General features: G+C 42.1%; 2 protein-coding genes across 2 annotated transcripts in view; both read left to right on the top strand.

Moving 5' to 3' along the window:
• Window positions 1-21,183, top strand: part of LOC121718463 (NACHT, LRR and PYD domains-containing protein 12-like) — a gene marked incomplete at its 3' end in the record, with an annotated part of 30,279 nt that overhangs the window by 2,297 nt on the left and 6,799 nt on the right. Inside the window, exons 2-11 of the mRNA XM_042103476.1 lie at window positions 8,487-8,569; window positions 8,829-9,067; window positions 9,552-9,674; window positions 10,128-10,154; window positions 10,421-12,248; window positions 15,339-15,512; window positions 16,372-16,545; window positions 18,436-18,609; window positions 19,125-19,298; window positions 19,856-19,902. Of these exons, the coding sequence (XP_041959410.1) occupies window positions 8,562-8,569; window positions 8,829-9,067; window positions 9,552-9,674; window positions 10,128-10,154; window positions 10,421-12,248; window positions 15,339-15,512; window positions 16,372-16,545; window positions 18,436-18,609; window positions 19,125-19,298; window positions 19,856-19,902 (2,968 nt within the window). The remainder of the gene's footprint in view (window positions 1-8,486; window positions 8,570-8,828; window positions 9,068-9,551; window positions 9,675-10,127; window positions 10,155-10,420; window positions 12,249-15,338; window positions 15,513-16,371; window positions 16,546-18,435; window positions 18,610-19,124; window positions 19,299-19,855; window positions 19,903-21,183) is intronic.
• On the top strand, window positions 642-3,421 carry LOC121718062. The gene is made up of 2 exons (XM_042102887.1): window positions 642-2,278; window positions 2,485-3,421. The coding sequence occupies exons 1-2, from the start codon at window positions 1,094-1,096 to the stop codon at window positions 2,857-2,859; spliced, it is 1,560 nt and encodes a 519-aa protein (XP_041958821.1). The 5' UTR covers window positions 642-1,093; the 3' UTR covers window positions 2,860-3,421.

The following is a 21,183-nucleotide window of genomic DNA, read 5'->3' as shown; positions in this document are numbered from 1 at the left end:
AATCAAGACTGCACCAGAAAGCTGCATGGTAAGTAGCCTGGCATATCAAATCTAACTAAACTATTATAAGGATGATAAATCTATAAAAAACAAACATGCACATAAAAAAAACTGTGCATAATATCTGTCTTGATGGCATCCACCAGAAATAATGCTGTTAGTTTGGTATATGAACTTATTTTTTGTAAAAGTGATGTTTTTCTTAGCGGCCCAATTTACCTTAACCCACTGAGGTAAAATGGGCCACATGGTTTCAGCTAAAATGGGCCATCCTCTGTGTCACTCACAAACACACATACACATGTGTGTGAGGGTGTGTGTGTGTGTGCACATACACATTCGCCCACACACTCGCACACCAACCAACACGCACACATGCACGGACACAAACACACGTACACACACACACACACACACGCACCCAGTAATAATGGTGGTCGATATTTTATTTACAGTGAGTATGGCAAATGCGAATGAAGTGAGAGGAGAGGAGAGAGGGAGAAGGAAAGAGAGAGGAAATGAGAGGAGGAAGGATGAGAGAGGAGACAAGCAGAGAGGAGACAAGCAGGAAGTGAGAGAACAGGTGAGGAGAAAGAAATGCAGAGGAAATGAGAAGAGACAGAAAGAGAGAAAAGAGAGGAGGAGCAAGGGCCAGAGAGGAGAGGATACAAAGATAAAACAGGGAGAGAAAGGAAGGCCAAACAACTACAATCTGTGGAAAGTGGAGAGGATGAAGGGGGCCTTAGATGAATACAGGGAGGGAGTGAAGACAGGAATTCCAGTGAGTGTGCACCTCTTGTCACGTGCATGGGGTGTGCCGCGTTCCACGCTGCAAAGACGCATTAGTGGAAAGGTGACGGGCAGCAAACACGTGTCAGGGCGGAAGCCCTACCTTCCACAGGAGGCGGAAAGGGAGCTTGCTGCCACCCTAAAGACCTTGGCGCAGAGGGGTTTTCCATTCACCAAACGCGATGTCCAGCAGGTAGCCTTTGATTTCGCAGCTAAGAACCAGATATCTGGTTTTTCCTAGACAGCAGGGAGGGCTGGATACTACTGGTTCCACAATTTTTTGAAGCGCAACCCAGAGCTTGGGATGCGAAAACCAGAGGTCCTATCTGCAGCACGGGCTGCTGGACTTAACAAAGTGGTGGTCAACCAGTGGTTTACCCAATATGAGAGTCTTCTGGTCGAGCTGGGTATTGCGGGCACACCATCACATATCTGGAACTGTGACGAGTCTGGCCTTCAGGACCAGTTCAGTTCCACAAAGGTCGTTGGGCAGGTTGGCCAGCCATGTGTGGAGGTGTGTGCCGGAGAGAAGGGGGAGACAACAACTTGTCTGGCAGCATTCAATGCAGAAGGCATATACAGCCGAACCATGATTATTTTTAAGGGGAAGCGTGTTCGTTCTGAGTGGCTACAGGGGTGCCCGGAGAACACCAGCGTAAGGTGTTCAGACAATGGCTGGATTACCTCTGACCTCTTTCTGGAGTGGGGTCAAATGTTCATTCAGTCCCTCCCTAAGGATGACCCCAGGCCCCACCTTCTCCTCCTTGACGGCCACAGTAGCCATGTCTATAACATGGAGTTTATTAAGCTACTGAAGAGCAAGAATGTGCACATAATGTGCTACCCTGCCCACACAACCCATGCGCTGCAACCGGCAGACAAGGCCCTCTTTAAGAGTTTGAAGCACCACTGGGACCAGGAAGGCAGGAAGTGGACGAGGATGATGGCGGGGCAGAAGCTGTCAAGGATGGAATTTTTTACGGTGTTCAGCAGGGCTTGGGCAAAGGCTGCCACTGTTGAAAATGCCCAGGCAGGGTTCCGGGGGACAGGGATGTTCCCACTCAATAAAGACATCCTCCCTGAGACTGCTTTTGCCCCCAGCAAGACCACCGAAAGAGTGCTACCATCCACTCTACCATCCTCACCCACAAGGCCGCAGTCTCTCCCAACCCCACCCACTGGACCATGGTCGCCCCTGCTGACCTTGACCCACTCTGCCCGCCAGCCATCAGCTCTGCTCTCTGGACATCAGTCCTCCCATCCACCAGCCAGACCTCAGTCGCCTGCCGATCCGCCAGCCAGACTTCAGTCCTCTGCTTCCCTGACACCCCTGCTACCTGTGGAACCACTGTACTTTTTTCCAGATGAGAAGGTGGTGTTTGAAGAGGTTGTGTTGGAGGAAGTACCGGAGGAAGATAATGATATCTTCAACCAGTTCACACCACAGGAAGAAACACACTCCCCGGATGAGGGACCTTCCACCTCCACAGTAAGTGATATTTTATACTACTTTCAAACTTGACATGTTACATGACATGTTACACATGCATGCTCACGCAAACATACACATTCATGCATGCACGCACACACACACATACACACAATTTAGTCCCTAATCATATAAAATGTACACAAAATAATTATCCTATGTCTTGCCATAACATAGGCTCTTTTTGTCATTTTCTTTTTGTTCAGTCTGTGACATTCACTGACTTGATCACAGTGCCACAAAGGGAGAGAGCCATCAGAAAACGTATGAAGCCACCCTCATATAATCTTTCAAGTGAGGAACACATTGACTATATCACAAAAAAAACATCCAGCAAGAAACCAGCTAAGCAAGCCAGCAAGTGCCCGCTCAGCAAGCAACCAAAAGGGAAAAGAAAGCAGGAAAAGAAAAGCAAGTCACCTTGCAAAGTTTGCAACACCCACTATGGTGACCCAGAGGATCCTAAGGCTACTGAGGAATGGGTAAAATGTGACCCTTGTTCTGCCTGGTTTCACGAAACCTGTGGCGAAGAGAATGGGATCTGTGCTGACGATGGGTTCATTTGCAAAGACTGTCTTTGAAACACCTTTTCATCACATACACACACTAATGATATCAATGTTTTAATGTTTAATATATCAGTTACCAGTTTTGTATGAATTTTTGTAGTTTGCGCATTTCGTTCAAAATGTGTTCACACACACACACACACACTGATCTGTCACTGATCTATTCACTGATCTGTGCTGTTCCAAAAAATTTTAATTGCACATTTGAATATGTGAGTTTGTACCCACAATGTGTTTTTAATGGCACATATGAATATTTGTTTTGAAATTAAAATTGATGATAAATTACCATTCCCTTTGCATTTTGACTGGCCGAATGCTTACCTGAAACAGCTGGCCCGTTTTACCTTAGATGCTGGCCCATTTTACCTGAAACTGCTTATGCAAAAAAAGTTGGCACAGTTGATGTTTCAAGAACTGTAGGGCCTAAATAATTATATTTTATGACATAATTTCAACACAAAATGATCAAAAACAGTCATTAGTAATCATAAAAACACTTGGAAAAGGCATATATAGTATTATATTATTTTCCCAACTGATTTACCAAAAAGTGGCCCAATTTAGCTGATATCACCCTACTTAAACTGCCATATCGTGGCGCAAAGTTGTAATAACATTCACGCAGCTCCATGAGTCAAGGAAAGCGCGAATGAAGTAGCCACTTCTACATGGGACCCACTACACAGTAGCTTAAGGTGTGTTGCTAAAGCAGCCATAATGACATGAAGGTGTCATTGTTTGGATACTTCACACACACGTGCTTTTTAATTTCACAGACTACAACTACCAAGCTGGAATCAAAGCACATCGATTCCCCTCTCACACCCTGCACGCACTTAAAACAAAATAAACAGGCGTCTCAGTCTCACGCATGTATAGGCAAAACTGTATCAGACCGGTGTAACGTTGGCTATCAAAAACATTGCACAGAATGATTTTGTAGCACGTGCAATAAATGTCGACAGTCGAAAGATACAAACAGTGCTGCTATCAATTTGCTTGGTATAACCGCATGTATACCAACATACCATAAAAGATTCACAGAGAACTGTGTCTGCCCTACCCTCCTTTCGGGGGGTCCAGTCCAGCGGGGGGGCTACAGATCAAAACGAAAAATGACGGTTCCATGCTATCCATGTGGGGGTACATGCCCACCAAGTTTTGTGTACCCCGGTCTTTCAGTGTCCCGGGAATCCTTGTTGGTGTAGTCACTAAATGTACACATAAATTATTTTATTGTAAGGCCCCCCATGAACGAAAGTACACAAAACTTGGCATGCATTCGGAGGGTGTCATAATGATCCTACACTTTTAATTTCGTGCAGTTTTGACCTTGTCAGCCAGAGATATTGTGATGAAAACACCTAATTTTTTGCTTTTTAATTTTTAACTAGGTGGCGCTATACATGAAATAAGTGGTAATGGGATGGGTTAACATGCCCCCTTAAGACCAACATACATAAAAAAGGTGGACCTCCTAGGCCCTACGGTTCTCGAGATATTCACAGAAAACTGTCTCCGGCCACCTACAGGCCAGTTGGTGTATAGTAACATAAATTAATTTATTGTGTGGCCCCCCATGAACGGAATTCCACAAAACTTGGCGTGCATACAGAGGGTGTCATAATGATCCTACACTTCCAATTTCGTGCAGTTTTGACTATGTTAGGTCACAGATACCTTCAATTACAACACCTCATTTTTACTTTTTTGTGTTTAACTAGGTGGCGCTATACATGAAATGAGTGGTTATGGAATGGGTTGACATGGCCCCTTGAGATCAACATACAAAAAAAAATGGTCCTCCTAAACCCTACGGTTTTCGAGATATTCACAGAAAACTGTGTCTGCCCTACCCTCCTTTCGGGGGGTCCAGTCCAGCGGGGGGGCTACAGATCAAAACGATGGTTCCATGCTATCCATGTGGGGTTACATGCCCACCAAGTTTCGTGTACCCCGGTCTTTCAGTGTCCCGGGAATCATTGACGGAAATTTGGGCATGCGAAAAAGAAAAAAAAAAAAAAAAAAAAAAAATCTGACTAAACCTATATGACCGCCGCTTCGCTGCGCGGCGGTCATAATAATTCAGTGGACATCACGTAGCCTATTGTATTGACTGCTTTGAATGATGCTTTCTTAAACTAGCCTACCTTGTCACAGATTGAGTGGGCCATAGAATTCTTTGAGAATCCCAAATGTAATTTTCTATTTTAACGCGGGTTCTGCAGCTGTGGGCCAAGTTAAACTTTTGCGCTCCATCATCGAAAGGGTGAAGAATGTCGGAAGGCATGGGTAGCCTATTGGACACATTTCGGTGCACATTTGGACAATTGAATAAGTGATGCTGACCTGCCAGTTGGTGAAACTACACTTTAATGATCCTCGTGGGTTTGTGTCCAGGAAAACGAATGAAGTTGCGCAAGGCAAACTTTACGCACCGACCCACAGTTTGCCGATATGCTCTGCGTCTCCAACACTAACGTTACAAAAACTCCCAGTCGGAGAGCGATAATCGATGCACATAATTTGGAGAGAGGCAAAAAGTGTAGCCTATTGAAAAACTATTTTATCCCAAATGCCATCAGCATTCTTAACCAAACTAGTGACAACACGCATACCTGGCTGAGCTGTTATGTAGTCTATATTTAAACTTCATTTTCTATATGTTTTCCCTTTTTTGTAGCCTACTGCACTGTAATTATATCTTCAGTGTGTCTGAGATGTTTTTTGTCCATCCGATGTCTGGTGAGCCAAAGGCAAATGTCCACTATGGTGTTGGCTAGCTGAGATGTATTTTATTCTATTCTAATCCATGCGTAGCCTAATGTAGGGATGGAGTCGAGAATGCTTTTCAAGTAGCCAAATTTAGGATTCAGCGGAAAAACTCTAGCGCTCTTGAAAAACTCGTTTGGAAAAGAAAGAAAAGATGGGCTATCATGTGATGTCGTGGTCTTATCGCCCTCTCACGGCTAATTCCACGGATAAATATTACATGATTTTGTGCTTCTTTGTCAATCGGACCTTTGTCAAAATGAAACGCCATTGTGTGATAAGTGTAAAAATAGCGGCCTGGTTGAACATGCACTGAAATAACCTAATAACATAATTGAACATAACCTGAACAAAACCTACCCCCTACCAGGTTAAGTTCAGAGCCTATGTTACCATAGTTACTTACATAGCCTGATCATATTTGAGCGTTCTGGAACTGAAATCCCAGGTTTATCGCTAACTCTGGGTTAACATACCCAGTTAAGACAGTAAACCTGCTTTCTGGAATACCCCTCTGTTTATGTGATGTGTTTGTGTTAATCAATTAAATTCCCAACAATTTCACAACAGCCAGTTCTGGAGTAGGCCATTTAACTAACAGTGCGTTTTTAAAAAAAATAATCTTTGTGTACTATGTAGGGCAGTTAGCTGAGTGCAACAGATGTGTTTTGACATGGGTAAGTCGAAAGGGGAAGCCAATAGATTTATAGCATTTTTGAATAGTAAAAAAATAATATAAAATCAAAGAGTGCGTTTTTGAAAAAAAGAAGCGTTGTGTACTATGTAGGGCAGTTAGCTGAGTGCAGCAGATGTGTTTTGACATGGGTAGGTCAAAAGGTGAAGGCACATAATAGATTTATAGCATTTTTGAATAGTAAAAAATAATATAAAATCAAAGAGTACGTTTTTGAAAAAAATAAGCTTTGTGTACTATGTAGGGCAGTTAGCTGAGTGCAGCAGATGTGTTTTGACATGGGTCGGTCAAAAGGTCAATTTGCATAATAGATTTATAGCATTTTTATAAAGTAAAAAATTAATATAAAATCAAAGAGTGAGGTTCTGGAAAAAAGAAGCATTGTGCACTATGAAGGGCAGTTAGCTGAGTGCAACAGATGTGTTTTGACATGGGTAGGAACATTAAAAATTGTATAAAAGCAAAGAGTAGGCTAGGTTTTAGGGGAAAATAAGCTTTGTGTACTAGAAAGGGCAGTAAGGCGAGTTCGGGAGATGTGTTTTTGTATGGGTAAGTCAAAAGGTGAAGCCACATAATAGATTGAAATCTTTCATCAGCATAAAAAAATCATGAAATCAAAACATGGGTTTTTGGACAAAAGAAGCTTTGTGTAATATAGGCAGGCCTTGTTTAAACACATTAAAGTTGGTTTGACACAAACTCGACCCTCGTAGTCAGTGCTAAATAGATTTTTCGAATGTGTCGAATATCCAACGTCCAATATAAAACCAACTTTACCACGGTAACGGGAGGGTGCTGGGAGATGACCTTGAAATACGAGAGAAACCCGGGGAAAAACGGGAGTGTTGACAGGTATGATTGAGCTCCATAATTAGCATCAAAATATAGTAAGCCTAGTTTATGTATCAGGGTCAACAATTGGCACCGTACTGTTGGCAAATAAAATACGAAGTTACTGAAAGTAGACTACTCACTGGGTCGATTCCAGGAACCGTGCAGCGGCCTCTGTTTGGTAGACTCTTCATTGGTCAACCGCAAGCAGGCCAAGTAGGCCTACAGCTTTCAAGTCGGCGGTGACAACCGTCACCACAACGCGTAAATTACCTTCGGTAAACACACTAATAGTAGCTAGAATAGACGAAATAGCTACAATTATTGAGTGAAAGCTTGTGTGTCCATGCAATTGATTGCGTAGGCTACAATGGTCTGCTATTTTTACATTATCAGTTGCTTGTCATCCTGGTCGGAATGCATTATAGTTCTCTGTTGAATCGGGCTGCACCCAGAATCATGTAGGCATTGGTTCATTGTTTGAGTCATTGTATGCAGAAGTGCTAAGCCAGTTGTATGCAATTTTGACATTTCTGACTTCACAGAAATAACTGTTAGTAGTCTAAGTAGAAGTAGAAGAGTAGCCTGCTGCATGTCCCTTTTTTGTCCTTACTATAGCCTAAATAATTGCATTGCTGTAAAAATGGTCCCATCGTTCTTGTTGACAAATACAGTAAAAATGACATGATCTGGCAACACAGCAGTGTGAATCAATCACTTATAATCTCCCTCATAGAGTCATGTGCAACATTAGGCTACAGCTGAACTTGACATTTGCAACATTGTACAGCTGAACTTGACATTTTGACACAAAGATAGAATAGTGTTGTGCATTCTCATCGTCATCAAAGCCTTACCATAATTTGCATAATACTTATTGACAACATGAGTAAGCCTTTTGGCACTCTTGTTTATACACAATGCCACAAGGACTTGTGATGTCATTGACATTTTCATTGGCATGTATACTTTTCAAATATAAACTAAGCACTTTGACCAAAGCAAGGCTTTTGGAGTTCTTCTACTCCACTGTGTGGTGCACTTTGCACAAATTGTTTTGAGAAATGCACTTACTGTTGTGCAAAACGTTAATGAGATTGTTTTTTTTATTTTTTTAAATGCACCAAAGCGAATGCGAGAAACTGTATAGTTCACTTAGGCGCCAATATCACAGTTGAACCAGTAACCTCCACTTTTTAATATTCTTTCAGTGCCATTGAAAGAGTTTCTAATGTAACAGTATAGTTTTGTAGTAGGTGTGTGATTTATTCATTTCTAGAATCTTTAGTGATGGCTGTGATTGGTGTCGTTATAAAGCTGTTTGTGCCATGTGATGCAGGTGCAGTGTGCGTATTTTCCATCCTTGTAGATGAGGTCTACTGAAGCAGACTAAACAAGAAACAAGACTTCAGCTATGGAAAGGTATGGTATATCAAACACACAAACACACACACACACACACACACCGTAAAACAAACACTGGAGCTGATCTGGTAAAAACGATTTTTTCATACCTACAGTACTCTGTGACCTCAAGAAACGGATATCTGCCAGATATATGTAATATAATGCCAGATTTCTCCTTTGACTCACACTTTCACTCTCACTCTCCTCTCTCTCTCTCTCTCACACACACACACTCCCCCTCTCTCCCTCTCTCTCTTTCCCCCTCTCTCTGCAGAGTATCTGGGCCTCCCCTGACTCCGGGTCAGTCCAGGTGTGGAGTGTGTGAGCTGCTCCCCAGTGACCCACTGTCCATCAGTGCCTGTGGACACAGCTTCTGTAGACCCTGCCTCAGCAGCTACTGGGCGGGAACAGGAGGCCCCACCTGCCCCCGCTGTGCAGATCAACACAGGGCCCAGTTGAAGATACCATGTGCAGATGATGGACAGGGATCCAGTGGTCCAGGCCTTATAGGTGGTAGGTGCCCATATTTGACAAAAAATAAACAATTATATTAGGAGAGAAGAAATTGTATTGTCTGAACGAGAAGCTCAAAGGCAATCTGGGGGAGAGCCCGTATTATTATTATTATTATTATTATTATTATTATGTTGTACATGCAAGTAATATAACATGATATCTGTCCCCTAAGCAACACATAAGCCAGACCTGTCTCCTAAGCAACACATAAGGCATAAACCTGTAAACAAATAGTTCTCATTAATCAATCTTTTATAGGAAAATTACTCATCCATGAAAGTTTTAAGTGTCATGTTCTAAATATACATTCACTCATTCAGTCTCTCTCTCTCTCTCTCTCTCTCTCTCTGTCCTTACATCTCTCCTCTTCACTCTCCCAACTGTCCGCCTTCTCTCTCTCTCGCTCCACCCTTTACTCTTTCTCTCCCCTCCTCTCCCATTCCTTCTCTCATATCTCCCTCCTTTAATCTCTTTCTTCCAGCTCCTGTCATGAGCTCCATCGCTACAGCCTCAGATGGAGGAAGCATTTGCAACCCCACATTTGCTGGCTGCCAAATCTACGGGCCGGTTACATTCAACAACGAAACACAATCCACCAGTACGGGTAGGGTGTGCAATAATCCTCTCGTGTAAATACACAAAGGCCATTTAATAGCCACTTATTTATTGTTCAGTGCTGGCATGAATGGTTTCAAGAGGTCTGTTGCATTGGAAAGCTAGTTGTTGATAAATATTGTGGGTTGCAATTTACTTGAAGGTATCTACATAAGACTGAAATGACACTGTCATGAAACATTATAAACAAGTCATAAATGTTTATGACTTAACATTTCTGTCACTCGCTTCTGTTAAATGTCATTAGTTTTTTGTCATGACAAGTTAGGGTTAGTGTTAGGGTTAAAACAGTGTCCGGTCACTCTTATGTAGATACCTTCAAGTAAAATGTTACCATATTTTGGTTGAATGAAATTTAGAGAAATTTAGAAAAGCTCTTTCCATCTTTGTCAGAATACTAGGCTTAAACATTTGATTTTTCTTTTCTTATTGTTTAATAAAGGAAGAAGGTTGTCTGAGAAAGAACAAGGTAAGAAGTTATATTGAGTCGTTGTTCTAATCGAATTGATAATAATAAAGAATAAAAAGATAATATGCTATTTATTTGTTCAGTTAGCATACTATTTACAGAGTTCTCAAAACCATAAGCAGACTCAACAGAGTTCTCAAAACCATATGCAGACTCAGCCCAATATTAGCATGTATTCATTTTACATGTAAATGTTCTTGGGCCTTCTCAGATTTTGCAAACCAATGTCTGTTATACTGTTCACTATCTATGTTCCCTTCCCTCAGAGGAAGCTCTTTTACAGGAAGTCCGCATCGACCATAAAGCCAGGATGAAAAAACGCTTTGAGTGTATATTTGAAGGCATCGAGACCAAAGCAAATAAGAAGCTGCTCAACAAGATTTACACAGATCTCTATATCACAGAGGTAGAAAGTGAAGGCATTAATGATGAACATGAGGTCTGGCAACTTGAAACTGCATTCAAGAAGCAGTCGGCCCAGGATGCACCGATCAACTGTAACGACATCTTCAAACCGTTGCCGGGAGAAGAAGGCAACATTCGAGTCGTGCTGACAAAAGGTGTTGCCGGCATCGGCAAAACGGTCTCTGTCCAGAAGTTTGTTCTCGATTGGGCAGAGGGGAGTGCCAATCAGAACATCCGCTTCATGTTTGTGTTCCCTTTCCGAGTGCTGAATTCCATCAAAGAGAAGCACAGTCTCCAAAAACTCTTGCTTGGATTTCACCCCGAGCTTAAGAGCCTGGGTGACACTAATGAGTACTACGACGACAGCCGAACCATATTGATCTTCGACGGCCTGGACGAAAGCCGCCTGCCACTGAACTTCCAAGGCAACGAAGCTTTCTTCGACGTGAGCAAAGTGGCCTCCATGGACGAGCTGATCACAAATCTCATTCAAGGCAATCTGCTTCCCTCAGCCCTGGTGTGGGTTACATCTCGGCCGGCGGCAACCTGTCTGATCCCGACCAAGTACGTCGACCAGATGACCGAAGTCCGCGGTTTCAACGAGGCCCAGAAGGAGGAGTATTTCCGGAAGAGATGCGAGGATGCCACACAGGCCGAGCTCATCATTGCACACATCAAGACGTCTCGAAGTCTCCAGGTCATGTGTCACATTCCCGTCTTCTGCTGGATTGCCGCTACCGTCTTCCAGCAGATTCTGAAGAGGACAAAGGAGGACAATGCGGAGATCCCCAAGACACTGACGCAGATGTACTCCCACTTTCTCCTCATCCAGATGAGCATCAAGGATCAGAAGTACCACGGTGGACACGGGGGAACTGACAAGGGGGGGCTTCTTTCATCACATGGGGAAGCTGTTCTGAAGCTGGCGAAGCTGGCCTTCAAACAAACATTGGCGGGGAACGTCATGTTCTATGAGGACAACCTGTTGGAGTGCGGCATCGACGTCAACGAAGCCTCGGTGTACTCAGGGATGTGCACCGAACTCTTCCGAGAGGAGTCGGTGTTTTACCAGCAGAAAGTCTACTGCTTTGTGCACCTGAGCATCCAGGAATTCCTCGCCGCCTTTCACGCCTTCGCCACCCACACCAGCGGGAGCCTCGAGGAGCTCAAGCCTCTACTGCGGGTCCGGGCCTCTAAAGGTCGACCCCAAACGGGCGACGAATTGTCCCTCGAGCGGTTCCTCAAAGACTCCCTGTACACAGCTTTGAACAGCAGAAATGGCCACCTGGACCTGTTCCTGAGGTTCCTCCTGGGCGTCACCCTCGAGTCCAACCAGCGGCTTCTCCGGGGGCTGCTGCCGCGTCTGCAGTCGAGCACCGAGACCGTCCGCCACATGATCGAGTACATCAAGGCCTACAAGGGCAAGGGCCTCTCCCCCGAGAGGTGCATCAACCTCTTCCACTGCTTGATGGAGATGAACGACAGCTCCATGCACAGGGAGATCCAGGAGTACCTGCAGTTGGAGGGCTCCAGAAAGGCACTCTCATCCTCCTTTTGCTCCTGCTTGGCCCATGTGCTCCTCATGTCCGGGGAGGTGCTGGACGAGGTCGACCTGAGAAAGTACAACACATCGTCGGATGAAGGGAGGAGGAGGCTGGTCCCTGTGGTGAAGTGCTGCAGAAGGGCTCTGTGAGTGGCCATATTTATTTATTCATTGGTATACTTTGCAATACAGGATATGCATTATGACATATTTATCTTGTGAAAATATTTTTTTTTTTTAACATGGCACACATGCTGATTAGGGTGGTCCTTATTTTTAAAGTCTCCAATTGTCATGCTCTTAGCCCTTCAAATTGTTCCCTTATATAAGAAAATACAGCATGCCAATTTTTATGGCAGTAACATAATAATTACTGGTAGCTCAATAGCTTTAAACTTTGAGATGATTTTCTGTTTCAGAAATGATCTGATCATTTGAATTCAAAACAATCTCCATAAAAGCATCTAATGCACCATATATTCCTAAATATGTATTTTAGATACATATTTTATAGGGGTGTAAAGATTAACCGATACGTATCGGTATCCGTTTTTAACGTGTAAGGCATGGCTACATTGATACGTGAAGTCCCGTATCGGAATAAAACTGAAATGAACCGGTCGTTATATCGATTTACTTGTTACGAATCGGTTCACAACCTTTTCTGCTCGCTCAGACTCTCATTTACGTTCCAAGCAGCGCATTCATCGCACTTCCGGTTTTGAAACTACACGTGGCACAGATTTGTGGGGAATGCAGTTCGTTTTAGGCTACATTCATTGCCCAAAGTTGTCAAAGGACCTCATTACCCATACATCTACTGCAACTTAAGCACGTGACAACTCGCACTCGGTCGTTTGTTTGACATTTTTTACTCTTTTGTTTTTGTAATTTTATTTCGGTATTGTCTTACCTCAACAATAGACTACAGCTCCTTGAAAACAATCAGATATGTTCTATAACATCTATAATGTCTATAAAAATGTATTTTTATGTTGTATTTGGCTGCTGTGTTTGACTGAAATGTAGACTATTATTTTTTCATTTCAATACAGTATATGATGCAAACCTCAGTTTAGATAATCATATTCACACTTGTTTTGCCTAATTGACAACCATGACCATGATAATTGATAACATAAAATTAATGTGCACCTTGAGCAAATGATAAAAAATCTTTCAGAATGCTTTCCATTCTTGAACTGCATCGAATTGCATCAAATCGCATCGAATTGTACTGAATCGTTTTTTATGAACATGTATCTTTTCTTGTATCGAATCGTGCCCATGTATCTAGATGTGAATCGTATCGTCTTTTACATGAGAGATTCACACCCCTAATATTTTAGATACATATCTCAGTTTACTTATTGTAGAAACTAAATCCAAATTATTTACCTTTCCTGGTGGAATCAATACATATTTCTATTGATGATCACCTTGGTTATTGTTTGGGTTTAGAGCACATTTTTTGGTCTTCATTAAAACATTCAAACAATTGTATCCACTGAACCCCAAATATGTGCCACAAAACTGTATGAAGAAAAGGCACCTTCACCATTCATTGCTCAGCTTTGCTTGCAGTTGTGTTGTGTACCAAGAGCAAAATCATGGCAAAAACAAGAAGTGAAGTTTATTTGATTGGTTCCACCATAGCAGAATTAGTTGGATCAAATCTGCCATCTATTAGAATGGAAGATCACTGACGGATCTATCCAGACTGCAAAAAGTCAACACTGGCTGCTGAGCATCAGAAATGAGGGATTGTTGAAAACGTTGTGCTTTTTTTGAGATTGTTGTCATGTCAGTGTCATGAGCTCTCTCTCTGCCTGGTAACACGTGCTGATTGAAGTCTGATGACCTCCACCTGTTCCTGCTCTGCTCTGCCTCACCCTCGTTACCTACCAGCTGCACTGCATTCACCACTCATCATGCCCTCTATATAAAGCCTTGCTTTTCAGTCCACACTTGTCAGATCGTCTGCAACCAGCACCAGTTACCTGCCTGTTTTTGAAAACGCCTCTGACTCTTTGCCTGTGATCCCGGACCCGCTCGACTACTTCTGTGTTCTCCAGCCCCGGTAATCTTGACCTGCCTTCCGTCCCTCTTCTACGAATACCGCCTAGTCCTTGACTGTACTGCTGCTTCGTTTCAATTGCTGTTGTGTGTGTGTTTCCCCCAGGACTTCCCGGATCATCCAGCTCCTGCCATCGCTGTTCGGCTACTGGGGGAACACACACACGCAGACTCTTGGAACTCCTGTACCCCCCCCGGAACCCCTGAAACCCCCTTAACCCCCAACCCTTAAATAAACTTTTGAACGTGACGCTTTTGTGGTCCTCGTCCTGTTTGGTGTCTGACAGTCAGTGTTGCTTAGCCTGACGAGCCAGACCCACATTAAAATGTAGGGTCTGGGCACTCACCGTTCGCAGTGCTCAGTCCGAGGGGCGGGATAATCAGTTGTCTTTCAAATTCCCTCTGCATGCAATAGGACAGCGGCAGCGCTATGAGTCCCATGCGTTTCCCACCAGCGGAGCTAGTTGGCTAGTTCAAACGTTTGCCAACTTAATAAAAGCTGAACTCGTGTCACACTGTTCGCCAACAGCAACATCCATCTTATTATCCAATCCATGATTGAGCTACCTCTAAATATAATTTTCTTGTCAAAATGTTTGCATATTTCTATATGTTTGCATATTTTGAAGTTAAAAGGAACAGTTTAAGAGGTTAAGACACTAACATTTTGCAAAAAAAAAAATTGGACTTGATAAGAACCACCCTAATGCTGATACTGATAAAAAGTCAAGAAAATATTTTGTCAAATGTATTCAGTAATCAATAGAATCATCATGTATTTTTTTTAAATCAATCATTCAATCAATCAATCATTATCATGTTTCACTATCACTATCAATTATTTGATAACATATTCAGTTCAATTTGAATATCAATGTGTCAGCCAGACTTAGTTCAGAGTTCATTTTCTTCAATGGGCATAACAATAAAACACCACATTGAAAGTTGGTACATTAAACCAACTTTTCAGAAGCACTGCAAAAACACACCCTTCTTGTCAACAAAGATTTTAAATGCAGTTTTTTCTTTAAATATTTATACTTCTGTGTTATTTAGTACTGACACCATCAGTGCAGCCATTGGTTGCACGTAAAAGCACTTGTGTAAAATCTATTTGGCGTGGTTTAAAACCTCAAACCAAAGGCATCTCCCCTTTCCAGATTCTCCGCATGTAACCTCAATGAGACGTCATGTGAGGTTATGGCCTGTGCTCTGCAGTCTGCAGACTGCCACCTAGTGGAGATGGACCTGCACCGCAACGACCTAAAGGACGCCGGAGCAGAGAGGCTCTTCACAGCCATGCTGAGTCCTAATTGTAAGCTGGAGATTCTGAGGTAAATGAATGGACGGTGTTATGATACTGTTGGTCTGTTTGTTTGCCTGTCTCTCTTTCTATGTGTTGCAGGGCGGAGTCAGTGCACAGGTGTTGCTAGTCAGCTGCTAGTCAGCTGATCAGGGATCCAGCTATAAAGAGGCTACCTGGCTGGGTTCGGGGTCCCCTTCTCTCCAGGAGAATCTGCGTTGCTTTTATTTTGAGAATGCATTTTACATTGTACCCTGACTTACATTACATCTTTATTTTTCCACCATCTTATGGACACTGACTGTAGTTTACGTTTGCCCTACATTATTACTTTAATAAACATTTGTTAACGGTTATCTACGTGTGGTCTCATATGTTAAAATCACCACAAACGAGCCTGGTGGTCTTAACAACGGTTTTAGGTTGTTTATTGCAGAAATACATAATGTTGAATTATTGAGTGTCAAAATCTCCTCTCTACTTGAGATGCCAAGTCTTTGAGGTAATTTTGAGGTAATGAGGTAGTTACTTTCATGCTGAGTCTTCACCTTAAGCCATAATGGTAACTGTTGTTGATTTATGTTTTAGCAGTAGTCATATATGAAAAATACAGTATATGACTGTTATTATTCATAGAGTTATCATACATTCATATTTGTTTATTTAATATTTTGAAAGTTTAGGAAAATATATGGTGTTTCCAAAATCATTGAGTAATCGTGTTCGTGCCATAATCAATCTCCCTACTGGGATTAATGCTCTTATTATATATTCAACTTTCTTACAAAGAATCCCTGACTGAATGTACAGTGAGTTAATGATAGCTGAAATCTCTGAGCAGTCTGTACTGGGACTAATGCTCTTATTATGGTTTTAACTTCCTTTTGAAGAATCTCGGACTGTAACGTGACTGAGAAGTCCAGCGGGAGTCTGTGTTCCGTCCTCCTGTCTCCTCACTGTCACCTCCGGGTGCTGGACATGAGCGGCAACCAGTTGAAGGACTCCGGAGCGACGCTGATCTGCAAAGGGTTAAAGAACCCTCACTGCACACTTGAGATCCTGAGGTAGGTCCTGGAGACATCAGTTACCTGAATGCATTATACGATTCCTTATTTTAAACATTCATGAATGGTTTTGTTGTTGCTGTGTTTTCATGTTTATTTTGTCAGGACATTTTGAGAGTTATCATAACAAGTAAATGTTTATGTTGATGACTACATAGTATTTAGGATATAGATTGTTTTATTGTAATGGTAACCAACAAGATGATTTGCATTTATTCATTTAGCAGACACTTTTTATCCAACGTGACTTGTCAATTATATTACAAGGGATTACATTGTCCGTTGTGTTGATTTATTTTTATTTATTTTGTCTAATTTTATAATAAAAATGGGAATACTGGATCACTGCCACTCTCCCAATCCTGCGATGTAACACATAAAATGTTTACATTAATGCTGTGTAATTTAAATTTATTTGTATGTGTATGTGTGTCATCATAGATATATATGATTAGAGATGCACCGATTGCAATTTTTTGGGCCGATTCCAAATTCCGATTTTGACCTGCCGATACCAATTTTAGCTGATTCCGATTTCATGTCTTCTAACCATTTTACAGCACACACAAATAGTTATTTTCTATATTTTCTTTAATAGAACATGTTAATATAGAAATGTAATCAACTTGTCAATAATGAAATGGCTGTTAAAAAATGGAACCGGTGAGCAGACAGATTCTTCTTCAAGTCTAACTTCAGCTGCAGTAACAAACTATAATGCTTCCCAGTGTGGGACATTCATTTCACAGACTACTAATATAAATGCACTGTTATGGAACACCCTTTTTTTTTTCTTCTCACATCCAATATCCAACTAAAAATACAAAAACAATTTTCATGATACATTTGAACATGCTACCATGGAACGTATTTTCATATGCATTAATGCATTTATGGGAGGTCGAGGGAAAAGTGGGAGTAGGCTATCACGCAAACACAGGGGAGAAGAAGTGCTAATAGCGATTAGGTGCTCCACCATATATGAAAACAGCGCACGTCTGTTTTGCGGTGAAAAAATTCCGGTTAAATGCATCAATTAGGCTATAGAAACTTTCAAAGACAGCTGATTCAGTATTCAGAGCATCAGTTTTCATTGTAGGCTACTATGTCAAAAGCAACATTAACTTTTGTTTGCCTTTCTAATGGGCTATCGTTTGTTCACTTTCACAACATCCACTTCTCAATCTGCTAGACTAGGGTAGGCATAGCCCTAGTCTACGTGCAGTAAATAGTTGAAGTATTTTTTTTTTTAAGTGGAGTAGAACTACTAGGGCTACTGTATGTCACTGCTTGTTGACATCTTATTATCATGTAGCCTATGATCGCTAAACTTTGATTCTTTTTAATGTCGCAATTGGTTATCTCCGTTCAGCTGCGCTTGTGGTTCAGCTGTGGGCACGCAATTAGGGACAGGAGGTGATGAGCGATGTTTATGTAGCCTAATGAAGTGACAGCTTAGTAAATTCCACGCAATATGGCAAAGCACAGCGTTCGCTGCATAAAAAAAACTCAGTAGCCTATTAGCGCTTTCTTTGTAGCCCTACATCCAGCCCTGAGTGTTGGCCTGGTTGCTAGCTTCTTCAAACTTTGCAAACTCAGCTGGGTGTTGTTACAATTGCGGCGCGCGAGTGCATATTTGACCGGCATAAAATCAGCATGTCTCAGACTGACCGGCCGGTCGCCTATCATGGCCGATCACGTGAAAATCGGCCAATTCCGGTCACCAGCCGATCTATTGGTCCATCTCTATATATGATCTATGATATTTTGATGTAATATAGATAATTTTATATATATTATCTGAAATATTTTTATATATATATATATATATATATATATATATATTTTTTTTTTTTTATATTTGATTGATCTGATTTTGGGCCGTCTCAGACTGGAGTGCTGTGGCCTGACTGCGGCGTCCTGCAGGGGCCTGGCCTCCGTGCTCCAGCGTCCCGGTTCCGCTCTGAGGGAGCTTGACCTCACGGACAACGACCTGAGGGACGCAGGGGCCAAGCTTCTGTCCACCGGACTGGGGAATTCTCACTGCAAACTCCAGATACTGAAGTACGCTGCGTGTTTTGTTTTCTCTGACATTTGTTTTGTTTGTTTGTTTGGTTGTTTATCTTTTTTACCGTGTTGTTTTCAAACTTTTCGTTTTTACTGTGTTGTTTACAGACATACGTCTTCTACCAGTTCAAGAGTAATTTTGGTTAACACTTGCAGATGTTTTGTGTATCTTTACATATATATATATATATATATATATATATATATATATATATATATATATATATATATATATATATGTATATATATATAATATATATGTGTGTGTATATATATATAATATATATGTGTGTGTGTATATATATATATATATATATATATATATATATATATATATATATATATATATATATATATATATATGTATGTATGTAAACTTAATGTGAAATCGACTAACTTACTTCACCCCCCCCCCCCCCCCCCATCACTACTTCACCAATTTTCCAACCACCTCCACTCACTCACTCACACACACACACACACACACACACACACACACCCTGCCACCCCAGGCTAGTGGGCTGCCTTATCTCCGAGGAGGGCTGTCTCTTCCTGGCCTCGGCCCTGAAGTCCAACCCTTCTCACCTGCTGGAGCTGGATCTGAGCTACAACCACCCAGGAAACAGTGGAGCAGAGCTGCTCACAGCCACACCGATCGATCCCGGCTCCACACCTCGGGCGGTCAAGTAAGGGAAACCACTGAAAGGGTGGGGGGCTGTTGTCTGAAGCTGAATGGCCTATATAGAGGTGTAGTGAGACAGTACAAACAATAATGTGTGTGTGTGTGTGTGTGTGTGTGTGTGTGTGTGTGTGTGGTGGGGGGGGGGGGTAATGAGTAATGCTTCCAATAAGGATAGAAAAAAAACTCAAACTGTTATAGTGATGACAGTTCTGTATTCATCCAAAATTACATCTTATTCATGAATTTGAGTGTACATTAAGGGCCTATGTCCACCAAATGCACTGGTTGTTGAATTGTCGACAGCGTAGGTCCCGCCCTTTCCTTGATTTGAATTGGCTAGCAAGAGAGAAGTGACATTGACAGCCCAGGGCTGTTCCTAAAGTTGAACAGAATTCAATTTTCAGCGTTCTGAGCGCTGCGGAAAAACCGTCAGCGTCGAGGGCTTTTTTCCGCCGAGGGTGCTGGGCGCTGCGAACGCTGAACTTCATAGGATTTGTATAGAAAATACATTTTAATTATATGTATTTTTAACTCTCTAAATATCTGTTTAACTGTCTACAGTGTGGACCATGGTGCAGCATGCAGGTTGACATCTGGACTGCAGAAATGTAAGTTAACGTTTAGAGAGGAGAGTGATAGATATTTTAACATCTGTCTAACGTGCGTAATTTCTGTATTGAATTTCTCAATGTACTTGATTGTTTAAAGGCACCCTTAAATGTGTTTTCACCTTAACATAACATAACATAACTTCTCTCAAGTTGTAGCTCACTTGTAGTCTGACGAGCCAGACCCACATTAAAATGTAGGGTCTGGGCACTCACCGTTCGCAGTGCTCAGTCCGAGGGGCGGGATAATCGGTTGTCTTTCAAATTCCCTCTGCACGTAATAGGACAGCGCTGAGTCCCATGCGTTTTCCAAAATTTTGGTCTCATCAGACCAAAAAACCTTCTTCCATTTGACCTTGGTCTCCCACATGTCTTTGGGTGAACTTTAGTCCAGATTTAATAAGCTTTGCCACCCACCCATAGAGCTTTGACCGGTGAAGAACTTGGTTGTTGTCTGCTGAGTTTCACCCTTTTTTGAGCTGCTGAAGCTTTCAACTCCTTCAGAGTTGTTATAGGGTTCTTGGGGGCCTCCCCCACCAGTACTCTCCTTAAACCTTAAACCTTAAACCTTAAACCTTAAAGTCACTCAGTTTGTGGAGACGACCTGCTCTAGGCAGATTTACCCTTGTCATATTCCTTACATTCTTTAATGATGGATTTCACTGAATACCTGGGGATGTTCAGTGACTTTTCTGTATCCATCCCCTCACTTATGCTTTTCAATAACCTCTTCTCTGAGTTGTTTGGAGTGTTCTTTTGTCTTCATGGTGGGATTACAGCCAGGAATACTTAAACAATATAGCACGAGTGAGAGTGGGGTTGGTCATGGATATTCCCACGGGTGTTGTTCGGCCGTAGCAGGCAACAACAGCCGTGGGAATATCCATGACCAATCCCACGATCACGAGTGCTATATTGCTTTTATACAACAATTCTACCACAAACTAAATAATCTGAAAACACCCCAATATTGTTTAAAAATGTTAATTTCGACATCGTTCTTACGCATCAAAAAACAGTTCCCTTTTCAATAGACAGCGTCTTTGTTGCTAGGTAACCAACATTCCAGATCCCTCTTTACGGGTCTTTGTGGTTTACGTGTCTTCTTGAAAGAAATGTTGAAAGTCGGGCTGAAATCACATAAAAAAAATTAAAAAAAAGGGCTGAAATCACATTCATATCTAGCTTTGCTGCATGCATGTTACAAGGACACTGGGCCATGTTATGTAAGGGACATGGTACTGCAAAAGAACGGAAACATAGCCTACATTCCAGAACCAC

The sequence above is a fragment of the Alosa sapidissima genome, chromosome 9 (genome assembly GCF_018492685.1).
Source record: "Alosa sapidissima isolate fAloSap1 chromosome 9, fAloSap1.pri, whole genome shotgun sequence".
NCBI classification, from domain to species: Eukaryota; Metazoa; Chordata; class Actinopteri; order Clupeiformes; family Clupeidae; genus Alosa; species Alosa sapidissima.
The sequence above is the reverse complement of the archived record's forward strand: the minus strand, read 5'-3'. Positions and strand labels throughout refer to the sequence as shown.